This window comes from Palaemon carinicauda, chromosome 11 (genome assembly GCF_036898095.1).
Source record: "Palaemon carinicauda isolate YSFRI2023 chromosome 11, ASM3689809v2, whole genome shotgun sequence".
Lineage (NCBI taxonomy): Eukaryota > Metazoa > Arthropoda > Malacostraca > Decapoda > Palaemonidae > Palaemon > Palaemon carinicauda.
The window spans coordinates 142,709,858-142,722,010 of record NC_090735.1 but is presented as its reverse complement, the minus strand read 5'-3'; the positions used below and the strand labels follow the sequence as shown (position 1 = coordinate 142,722,010).

The window sequence follows — 12,153 nt, the reverse complement described above, 5'->3', positions numbered from 1 at the left end:
GAATCTTTGTATTTTGCCTGGAATTCCCTTGATTTTTTAAAACTTAATTTTATATGGATTACATAAGTGACCACTTAAATACCTTTTTTCTCTTTATGAAGGCGTGGTGTAATGCTTGCTGTAGATGCCGTTGTCGATCATCTTAAAACATTGTCTCGGCAAGTAACCACTCCAGCAGAAATTGCCCAAGTAGCCACTATTTCGGCCAATGGTGATAGCGAAGTGGGCGATCTTATTTCAGCAGCCATGGAAAAGGTTGGTATTGGATTGGATTTTTTCTGGTATATGTTAATGGTCTCCCTGATGTGCATATTTTTTTGTCAATGTTTAGAGGTAATACTGAACTTTAACAAAGTTAAGGTAATTTATTGGGATAACTCTCTAATTTTGTTTTTTGGTAGGTTGGCCGTGATGGAGTTATTACAGTGAAAGATGGCAAAACAATGAAGGATGAGCTGGAGGTGAGTTGTATGGTCTGGCATTTTTTCTCTATAAGGAATAGAATTTCCTTGTATAATTAGTTGTTGTCGCAGATATTTTCAGTTGGTGTCACTTTTTTGTTTTATCTTTCTTATTTGTGTAGTATGGGGTTCTTCAATCTGTCAGACAGAAGTATGAGGTGTGAAGTTCTATGGTTTTACTGTATTCTTTGACAGGTCATTGAGGGAATGAAGTTTGATCGAGGCTACATCTCTCCGTACTTCATCAATTCTAGTAAAGGTGCCAAAGTTGAATTCCAAGATGCTCTGCTTTTGTTGTCTGAAAAAAAGATTTCTTCCATCCAGTCCATCATTCCTGCTTTGGAACTTGCAAATGCTCAAAGGTAATATATATCTCTCTCTCTCTCTCTCTCTCTCTCTCTCTCTCTCTCTCTCTCTCTCTCTCTCTCTCTCTCTCTCTCTCTCTCTCTCTCTCTCTCTCTCTCTCTCTCTCTCTCTCTCTCACACAGAGCTGAGTTAAAAAAAGTAATCACAGTTAGATATTTGTGTTGTATTGATGGGAAATTTACTTTTTTTTTTTAGCTTCCTTTCAGCTGTTTTATCAATTTAAAGTCATTATTTGCCCAAGTGATGTTAGCATTAGAATTAGTCTATGGTATCATAATCTTAGCCATTATGTAATTGTTGAGTATTTTGAAATGAGAAAAATCTTCATAACTACTGTTATATGAGGTTTTTAGTTACATTTACCTTTACTCATATTTTGTATGTCTAAATGAGTACTTGATTGCAGGAAACCTTTACTAATCATTGCTGAAGATATTGATGGTGAGGCTCTCAGCACTTTGGTGGTTAATCGTCTGAAGATTGGTCTTCAAGTAGCAGCTGTTAAAGCTCCAGGTTTTGGAGACAACCGAAAAAATACCCTTCATGATATTGCTATATCCACTGGAGCCATAGTTTTTAATGATGAAGCCAGTATGGTCAAGATTGAAGATGTTCAGGTATATTTATTTTCATATGACAGTCTTATAATTGTTATATTTATTTTCTTGTGGCTGGGTTATGATTATTGTTATACTGTATATATTTTATGGCTGGTATATGGTTATTGTATTGAATATTTCAAATCTTACGGGATTAAGTTTGTTTACTGTACAGTTCTTTAAGACAGAATTGCTGGTAGGAGGAGGCAACGTTTAATGTTAAGTTTAATATGCCTTTTCCTGTGGATTTCAGGTACATGACCTGGGTCAGGTTGGTGAGGTCCAGATTACCAAAGATGATACCCTCCTTTTAAAGGGAAGGGGTAATCCATCTGATATCAAGCGCCGTGTAAATCAGATTAAGGAACAGATAGAAGAGAGCAACTCTGAATACGAAAAGGAGAAAATGTCTGAACGCATGGCCAGGCTTTCATCTGGCGTAGCCGTTTTGAAAGTTGGAGGTTCTTCTGAAGTCGAGGTGAATGAGAAGAAAGACCGTGTGAATGATGCTCTTAATGCAACAAAGGCTGCTGTTGAGGAAGGTATTGTCCCCGGTGGTGGTGTTGCCTTGCTTCGTTGTCTGCCAGCATTAGATGCACTTACTCCTGCCAATGACGACCAAAAAATGGGCATCGATATTATTCGTAAGGCTGTTCAGACACCATGCTTCACTATTGCTACCAATGCTGGTGTTAATGCATCAGTTGTGGTTAACAAGGTAATGGAATCTTCTGGTGACCTTGGCTATGACGCTGCTACTGGAACATACGTGAACCTTGTTGAAAGTGGCATCATTGATCCTACAAAGGTGAGTTAGACTACTTCATGATTATTAATAATCCTACAAAAAGTTCTAACCTAGTATAGATTTAAAGAAAAATGTTGGTGATACAATTTATATTCTAAAGATAATTATTGATGTGTTTGTATGTTGCTAAGAAGGCTGTTGAATTACAGGTTGTGAGGACAGCTCTTACAGACGCAGCTGGTGTAGCCTCTTTGTTGACTACTGCAGAAAGTGTCATTACCGAAATTCCAAAGGAAGAACCTGCTGGTGGTATGGCAGGAATGGGTGGTGGAATGGGTATGGGTGGCATGGGAGGAATGGGCGGGATGATGTAATGAAGTTATGACTTACCATGATGTTAAAATCTTATGTTTATTGTGGCATTAGTGAAAAAATTGCTCTACCTCTGGTGTCAAATCAGAATAAAGTTGTGTAATGTAATTACTTTAGGAAAAGTGCAGTTGTCGGTAGTAGCAGCTTTTCATGCTGGTAATTGCCATTTAAGGTAAACTTTATAATTACAGTCATTTGGTTACAGGGGCAAATTTGTTTTTCAAAAGCAATTTCATGCCCAATTACGTAGGCACAATATGCATGAAACCAAATCATTCCAAGATGTACATTGATGTGCTCTTGTAAACTGACAAACTGTTCATATCTCATCTTCGTATCACTCATCTCATTATGTTTAATCTGAATAAATGTCTCGAATGTTTAATTTTTGACAGTGAAGTATGTTGTATGTTTGTACAAAGTGTAGATATATGGTACATATAGTTAATTTTGTTATTTAGGGACCGATTACAGTATATCCATCCCTTAATTAAAAATTAAGATTTTTATCTCTTATAGTTTTCTTTCCCCAGTAATGACATGTGTAAGTTTGTCGTTGATTGTTTCATTGACATTTCGTTGATTATAGACATTTACATTCAGGGTCAATGTTAAGTGCAGTAGTCTATTCAACTTGCATGTATAATGCTAAGGTGAGAAGACCAGGTGTAGACTTACCGGTTACCGGAAGGAAATGATCTTGAATAAGGAGTGGATATGGAACAGCTTGATATGTAACATGGTAGGCATTACTACTGGATCTTGTCAGAGTCAAGATGCACCCACTATATAGCTTTCCATCTCATGTGTCCCCACTTTCTTCTTGCTGTCCAACCTCCTTTAACTTCTTTAAAATCCTACAGTTTTCCCCACTGATAACTGCTGGGCTCTGCTCTTAGATTATCCAATTAGTGCTGCAAGCAGTATTATTGTATGTTTTGATAATTGTAGATAATACAATAATTCATTCATGAGCGGTGAAGAAAAACTTTTCCAATGTTCACAATGTATTTCAACTTGATAGTGCAAATACATCAACATCAAATGTGTGACCTCCACAATTATGTATCATGGCTAGTTTTGCTTTCATGATTCCCATATCAAATGGATTTGAATTGGTCATACTTGTTTAGAGTCAGGTTTTTTCATACATGACCCAATCCCTCTAAAGAGAAAACAGGTCAACATGATAGTTAAACTATATGTCTTGAATTTCAATCAACACTAAATGTGATGGCATTTAATACTCGCCTGACCTCTGGTCTAAATTTTACAGTCCAGTCCAAGAGTAATTTTATAGCTAGAAATGGATGAAGGAAAATTTGGAGAGTAATTTTATAACTAGAAATGGATGAAGGAAAATTTGTTATGTTACTATTACTAGCCAAACTGTAGCAGCTTTGTACCTTCTTCCATTCTTTCTTCCTTTTTTCTCTAGAGGAACATTGGCGCTAAGTGGCCTCATAGGTTCCAGTACTGCTATACAGCATGAATCCATCTATTCAGGGATTATTTCCAAATATAATATTTATTGCTGCAAGCATTCTCCAGGTATTCTTTCAAATGTATGCTTTGATTGATGGAATGAACTTTAATCATGAAATATTTCAGCATACAGTATGTGTAAGTTGTTCTCTCTTAATCTCATTTTCCATTAATGAGCATAGTTTGAATAATTATTAATATGCAGTATTGACATTTGTGAATGAAATTATAGTAACATTGTGTACTATTCCATGTTGATATGATTGGAAAATACTCTTACAGTATTTTCATTGATTTCACAGGAGTCTCCAACTCATAGGTGAGATGTAAAGGAAAAAGGTGTATCCTCAAAATTGGAATGGCCATGTAAATCTTATTGGAGATAACTAAAAGGTAGATATTTTTAGATATGCATTTTGGAATTATTGTTCTGAAATAGTAACCTTTTAGTGTCTTTGCATGTGTTGGTCCTTAATGATGAGAAAAAAATGGAACCCTTGATAATTTCATGATTGCTGGATCAAATTCTGATGTGAAATTAGATAAATTGATATATCACTACCAGACACTTTATTAGGCTAATATATAGTACTGTATCTTTTTTCAGGTTTTGGAAGTTAATGTAAATCCTTACTGGTGAAAAGTATAAGGTGAGATTTTTTTTGTAAAATTTTATACATTCGTGGAATGCCATTTTTTATATATATTATTTTTAAATATTTAACTTAGCCGGTGAATATATAATAGCTGCTGCTCCAGCGGCTCGACAGAAAACACACACAAAAACTCGCGAGCGATCGCTATGAAGGTTGCAGGTGTGCCCACCAGCGCCAACTATCGGCCAGATACCGCATATACATATAAACAGACCCAATTTTTTCTCTGTCGGCCTTAACGACAAGACGTATCAGTACTCGCTGTATAACCTGGAGTTTTCTCAACATATTTGGTGAAGTACTTCCTTTTGGTTTGAGCTTTTGCAGTGCAGGTGTTTTATCTTCAACTTAAATCTTGAACTCGTTTTTGGATAATTTAATTTTTGATGACTTTGTATTGTTTTTTGGACTTTCTTTGACTTTTAAATGGCCGACCCTTCCCTTAGTACAGAAGTGTGTTTTAGGCTTTTAGCAATTATCTTATCACGTTATAAATTAATTATAGATTTTCCTCTATATATTTTATATCTCAACCGCCTTTATTAGGCCTCTTCGATTAGCTTTCCATTTATAATAAACATCAAGATAAATTTTAATGATTTGTTTATATGCGACCTTTCCTGAGAGTAGGCGGTCCTAACTTGGAAACCGAAGTTAAACAACGTTGAGCCCTTTCAATCGTAAATAACTTTTACAGAGCAAATGATTTAAAACTTATTAAATGAATATTTTTTAGTAGATATTTTATGAAAGATTTTCTTTGAATAGTCTTCGTACTGTTTCAAAGATGAACTAACGTTTAGTTTATTTATGCTACGCAGTTTGCGCTCTATCGTTACGATAGAGAGAGAGAGTATCACGGTTTCACTTTGCAGAAAGAGTAAATCGATTCTGACTTTTTGTTCATTCTTCATTCAAAGCTTAAATGTTTTAAATACTATTTTAAAGGAACTTTTTAATTGAAAAACCTTTCAGTTTTTTCCTTTGGTCAAATAACCTGTTTATTGACGAAAGGTAAGTGGGCTCTTCTCTTCGGTGCGAAATCAAGAGAGAGAGATAAAGATGGAGAGAGAACGTTACGATCTTTATTCTCGTCCCAAGCGAGTAACGTTGTTCTCGAGTCAGTTTTTTACTCTCGTCCCTAGTCTCTGTACGGGGAGAAAGGATAAAACGTTTTTAGTTTTTATTCTCGTCCCAAGGCACTGTACGGTGAGAGATTGAAAACGTAGTTTTGAATGAACTAGTGTTTAGTCTCCTTCTCAGCCACTGATCTTTTTATCTTAAAATATGTTTACTGTTTTTTGCTTGTATTAATGTGCTTACATTATACGACTGATTTCGTTATAACCTTTTGATGAGGGTAGAATTGCGTGCTTCAGGTAGAAATCAGTTTTATTCATACCTAATGTGAATTGTTAAAAAATTCAATTTCAGTGAAATAAGTGCAAAACAGAAAATCGTAGTGATAAAGTGATAATTGCGCAAAGTGTTATCAGTGTTGCGACCGAGGGTTCGTCTGTTCGTGCCTGTCGTTCGCCTAGTCCGAGACCTCTTGCAAGCTCCCAAGCCCAGGGGAGAAGTAATGTCGTACGACTTATGGGTTCGAGAGGACTTGATCAGCGAACAGACGTTCCCTCTATGGTTTCAGGCGTGTCTCATCAACACCGCCCCTACCATAAGATGAGCGAGACGATTTTCTCCTCGTCATCCGAAGGCTTTTCGCATAAGAAACCGTGGAACAAGGTTTCGAGGCCCTTTAAGCGAAAGTCAGTCCTTTCAGGACAGGTCCAGCGTCCTGGTTTTAACTATTAGGACAGCTCTGACCCTATGCAGTCATCGGAAGACTGCTCGCCGCCTAAACAAAAGCGTAACACAGGCTCCGAGAGTCTTTTTGTAGGCAAGGTTTTGCAGTCACAGACGTTACCCTCGTCTCTTACCGCAACCATTCCCGTTGATCCTAAATGGGTTGTACGGCAAGACATGCAGAATAAGCTTGCCTCTCTTATGGAGGACTATTCTGCTGAGCAGGTTCACGATGATCCTCGCCGCTTAGCTGATCGAGATCCTGGCCGTCAGCCGCCCAAACGAACCTTTGCTCGTCCTGTTGACGTTACAAAGTCACGTCAGTCACGTTTTGTAGAGCCTCTCTCGATGTAGTCCAGTGTTGACTTTCAGCCGCTGCCGCATGCTCTTGTTGACGTTCAGGACGTTCGCCAACCAGTGAAGTTGACTTGTTTTGACGTTGAGCGTCAAGCACCGCAGTCAAGAGTTGTTTTGACTGCTCAGTCTAGGCAGTCAAGGCAGTCTCGAGTTGACGTCGAGCGTCCTCCCGCACCTGTTGGTTGTTGCTGGTCAGTCCTTTAAGCAGTTACATGACATAGCGTCCTTGACTGCTACTGTTGCTCCTTTGCGTGTGGACTCTGCTTGTCAAGCATTGCCACCACGGCAGGTCTCTCCTTTGCTTGAGACTCGGCTATTGTCGGACAAGGTTCCTTCAGATGAGAAAGTTGCTGTTCCCCCTCCTACTGATATTCCCTAGAGGACTCTGTCAGACGGAGAGGAGCCTAAAGCTGCTCAGCCCTCTATGGACTTTAAATAAATCATGCTGATTTTTAAGGATCTTTGTCCGGATCTTTTTGTAACTGCTGCTCCTCGTTCGCCTAAACGTCAGAGTTTACACTAGGCCTAGCTACTTCGAAGCCGTTGTTTTATAAGCTAGTGCTCTCTCGCTCTTCTAAGAGAGCTTTACGTTTGCTAGGCGACTGGTTTATCACCAGGAGGAGTTTGGGGGAGACAGCCTTTGCTTTCCCTACTTTTAAGCTGACTTATAGAGCGAGAGTCTGATATGACACGGGAGAAGTTCTCGGCTTGGGAGTTCCTGCCTCTGCCCAGATAGACTTCTCAAACCTCATAGACTCTCCCTGGCGCCTGGCCATGAGACGCTCCAAGATTTTATGGTCGACTTCAGAGCTACACCATCTCCTGTTAGGAGTTTTTTCGAGCGTTTGAAGTTTTGCTGTACAATTATGTCATGCATAAACAAGGCTTTCAGGGATGGCTCCAATGATCTGACAGCCACGTTCTCTGCAGGAACAAGTCCCTCAGGGATGGCTCCAATGATCTGGCAGCCATGTTCACTGCAGGAGTACGTAAGAGGCAAGTGCGCTCAATGTGTTCATTGTCAAGACAAACTTCACGATGAAGTCTACCAGGCTGTCTTGACAGCATTAATGGAAGGCGACTGGATGGTCTCTCGACCTTCAGGAGGCATACTTCCACATTCCTATACACCCGGATTCCCAACCGTTTCTGAGGTTTGTTTACAGGAATGTGGGGTACCAGTTTCAAGCCCTGTGCTTTGGCCTCAGTCCTGCTCCTCTCGTGTTTACGAGGCTCATGAGGAATGTGGCAAAATCCCTCCATCTATCGGGGATCCGAGCCTCCCTGTTCTTGGACGACTGGCTTCTCAGAGCATCGTCCAGTCTTCGCTGTCTGCAGGATCTACATTGGACGTTGAGTCTGGCCAGGGAGTTGGGACTTTTGGTCAACCTAAAAGTCCCAACTGATCCCATCCCAGATTATTCTATATTTGGGGATGGAGATTCGCAGTCCAGTTTTTTCGAGCTTTTCCGTCTGCCACCGAATAGAACAAGCCCTGCTCGAAGTCCAACTAATGCTGAAAAGAAAACGTTTGTTCAGTCAGGAGTTGGAACAGTCTTGTAGGGACTCTCATCCCTGGAGCAGTTTGTCTCACTAGGGAGACTACACCTTCTGCCTCTCCTGTTCCATCTAGCCTCTCACTGGAACTAGGACAAGACGTTAGAGACGGTATCATTCCCAGTCTCCGAACCAGTAAAGGCATGCCTGAAATGGTGGGACAGCAATATCAGTCTGAGAGAGGGACTATCCCTAGCAGTCAAGAACCCAAACCACGTGTTGTTCTCAGACGCGTCTGATTTGGGTTGGGGTGCGACCCTGGACGGTCGGGAATGCTCGGGTCTGTGGACCTCAAGTCAGAAGAGCATGCACATCAACGGCAAGGAGCTATTAGCAGTCCACTTGGCCTTGATGATATTCGAAAGCTTCTTCGAAACTAAGTGGTAGAGGTCAACTCAGACAACACCACAGCTTTGGCGTACATCTCCAAGCAAGGAGGCACACACTCCTTCACGCTGCTCGAGATCGCAAGGGACCTTCTCTTATGGTCAAGAAATCGAGGCATCTCCCTGTTGACGAGATTCATCCAGGGGGACTTGAACGTCTTGGCAGACTGTCTCAGTCGGAGGGGTCAGGTGATACCCACGGAATGGACCCTCCACAAGGACGTGGGCAAGAGTCTTTGGGCTACTTGGGGTCAACCCACCATAGACCTCTTTGCCTCCTCGTTGACCAAAAGGTTACCAATCTATTGCTCTCCAGTCCTAGATACAGAAGCAATCCACATAGACGCGTTTCTACTGGATTGGTCTCTTCTGGACTTATATGCATTCCCACCATTCAAGATAGTCAACAAGGTACTGCAGAAGTTCGCCTCTCACGAAGGGACAAGGTTGACGTTGGTTGCTACCCTCTGGCCCGCGAGAGAGTGGTTCACCGAGGTACTTCAATGGCTGGTAGACTTTCCAAGAAGTCTTCTTCTAAGGGTAGATCTGTTACGTCAGCCCCACGTACAGAATGTCCATCAAAGCCTCCCCGCTCTTCGTCTGACTTCCTTCAGACTATCGAAAGACTCAAGAGCTCGAGGCTTTTCGAAGGAGGCAGCCAGTGCGATTGCAAGAGCGAGGAGAGCTTCTACCATTAGAGTATACCAGTCGAAGTGGGAAGTCTTTCGAGACTGGTGCAAGTCAGCATCTGTGTCCTCGTCCAGTACCTCTGTAGCCCAAATCGCAGATTTTCTTTTACATCTGAGAAAGGTTCGCTCCCTTTCAGCTCCCACGATTAAGGGCTACAGGAGCATGTTGGCTTCGGTCTTTCGACATAGAGGCTTAGATCTTTCCAACAATAAAGATCTCCAAGATCTCCTTAAGTCTTTCGAGACCTCTAAGGAACGTCGTTTGGCAACTCCTGGATGGAACTTAGACGTGGTCCTAAGGTTCCTCATGTCAGACAGGTTTGAGCCATTACATTCAGCCTCCCTGAAGGATCTCACCCTCAAGACACTTTTCCTAGTGTGCTTGGCTTCGGCTAAAAGGGTCAGTGAACTTCATGCCTTCAGTAAGAACATCGGCTTTTCTATAGAAAAAGCCACTTGTTCACTTCAACTTGGTTTCCTGGCCAAAAATGAACTGCCTTCTCGTCCTTGGCCTAAATCTTTCGATATTCCTTGCTTATCAGAGATCGTAGGCAACGAACTGGAAAGAGTATTATGTCCTGTTAGAGCTCTTAAGTTCTATTTAGCTCGTACTAAGTCATTACGAGGTAAATCTGAGGCATTATGGTGCTCAGTTAAGAAACCATCATTGCCTATGTCAAAGAATGCTTTGTCATATTTTATCAGATTTTTAATACGAGAAGCTCATTCTCACTTGAATGAGAAAGACCGATGTTTGCTTAAGGTTAAGACGCACGAAGTTAGAGCTATAGCAACCTCCGTGGCCTTCAAGCAAAATAAATCTCTGCAAAGTATTATGGACGCGACTTTTTGGAGAAGCAAATCAGTGTTCGCGTCATTTTACTTAAAAGATGTCCAGACTCTTTACGAGGACTGCTACACACTGGGTCCATTCGTTGCAGCGAGTGCAGTAGTGGGTGAGGGTTCTACCACTACATTACCCTAATTCCAATATCCTTTTTAATCTGTCTCTTGAAATGTTTTTAATATTGTTTTTTGGGTTGTACGGAAGGCTAAGAAGCCTTTCGCATCCTGGTTGATTTGGCGGGGGGGGTCAAAGTCATTTCTTGAGAGCGCCCAGATTACGGGTTTGATGAGGTCCTGTTGTATGGGTTGCAGCCCTTAATACTTCAGCTCCTGGGAGTCTTTCAGCATCCTAAGAGGATCGCTGGGCTTCGTGAGGAAGACAGACTAATAAGGCAGAGTAATCGTCTAAGTCAACTTCCTTACCAGGTACCTTTATATATTTGGGTTTTGTTATGATATAACTGTCAAAAACTCTAAGCATATACGCTGTAAACTTAATTAACTCTGGTCTCTACCCACCACCATGGGTGTGAATCAGTTATTATATATTCACCGGCTAAGTTAAATATTTAAAAATGATATTTTAATTATAAAATAAATTTTTGAATATACTTACCCGGTGAATATATAAATTAAAGGCCCCCCCCCATTCCTCCCCGATAGAGACCCAGCGGGATGAGAAAAATTGGGTCTGTTTACATGTATATGCGGTATCTGGCCGATAGTTGGTGCTGGTGGGCACACCCGCAACCTTCATAGCGATCGCTCGCGAGTTTTTGTGTGTTTTCTCTGTCGAGCCGCTGGAGCAGCAGCTATTATATATTCACCGGGTAAGTATATTCAAAAATTTATTTTATAATTAAAATATCATTTTATATGTTCTTCCTTAGTGATGAGAATTTCTATTGTTCTTGATACTACCATGATTGCTGGATCAAATTCTGATGTGGAATTAGTTGAATGGATATATCACCACTTCGCATGATACATTTTTTATTTTAATCAATTTATTTTTCAGATCAAGTGTGGCATCCAATACCATTTGGGCTTGGCAGCACTATCACACAATTATGATTACACTTGGCGTACTTCAGAGGAAGATTTTTCATATACACTTTAGTTATACAGTATAGTTATTTTACCAATAGTAGCAAAGCAGCATTGATCCTCAGTTTACAGAATTTTATAAGTATCAATTTTATTATGTTGGTTATTTTCTTTTTTTATGAAAACTCCCTACCTTAAAGTATGGCTAGATATTGCAAAAAATACTATAGTTTTATCATTGAAGTTAAAATGAGGGGTATACTGAATGGTCTTCGTTACTAATCAGGTTAAACTTTTTGACTTGAGTTGAAGGAGCTACTGAATTTATTACATAGGCAGTAGTAGAGAATTGCAATTCAGCTAAAATGTCAGTACATTATTTTTTATTATAAATTTAAAATTTCTTGTTCCTTAATGATGGCCAAAAAAAATAACCTCATGTGAAACTACCATGGTTAATGGTTCAAATGGGCTTCTTATATTGATTCATTAGTACCAGACATTTCTAATAAATTTAATATACTGTACTGTACATTTTTATTATTACTACCTGCCAAGTTACAGACCTATTTCATAAAGCAAAATGGTACAATGCCAAGGGCTCCAGCTGGGAAAGCGGACCAGTGTGGAAAAGAAATAGACAGTTAACAAAATATATGAGAAATAATGAAAAACTTAAAAGTATATCAAGTTTTATAATGTGATTAACAAAAATAGAACAGTAGCGTGAAGCTGCAAACAAAAGAATGAAGCGCCGGGGCATATGGGAGCACAGGAAGGT

General features: G+C 40.1%; 1 protein-coding gene and 1 long non-coding RNA gene across 2 annotated transcripts in view; both read left to right on the top strand.

Annotated features, from left to right (window-relative positions):
* The window catches only part of Hsp60A (Heat shock protein 60A), a 12,104-nt gene extending 9,049 nt beyond the window's left edge, over positions 1-3,055 (top strand). The window contains exons 4-9 of the mRNA XM_068383551.1: positions 102-255; positions 402-461; positions 657-823; positions 1,234-1,444; positions 1,680-2,234; positions 2,384-3,055. Of these exons, the coding sequence (XP_068239652.1) occupies positions 102-255; positions 402-461; positions 657-823; positions 1,234-1,444; positions 1,680-2,234; positions 2,384-2,548 (1,312 nt within the window). The 3' untranslated portion in view covers positions 2,549-3,055. The remainder of the gene's footprint in view (positions 1-101; positions 256-401; positions 462-656; positions 824-1,233; positions 1,445-1,679; positions 2,235-2,383) is intronic.
* A 1,128-nt stretch (positions 3,056-4,183) lies between these two features.
* On the top strand, positions 4,184-11,797 carry LOC137649799 (uncharacterized). The gene is made up of 3 exons (XR_011045869.1): positions 4,184-4,424; positions 4,639-4,681; positions 11,344-11,797. It is a non-coding gene; the product is annotated as an uncharacterized lncRNA (long non-coding RNA).
* The last annotated feature ends 356 nt before the right edge of the window (positions 11,798-12,153 follow it).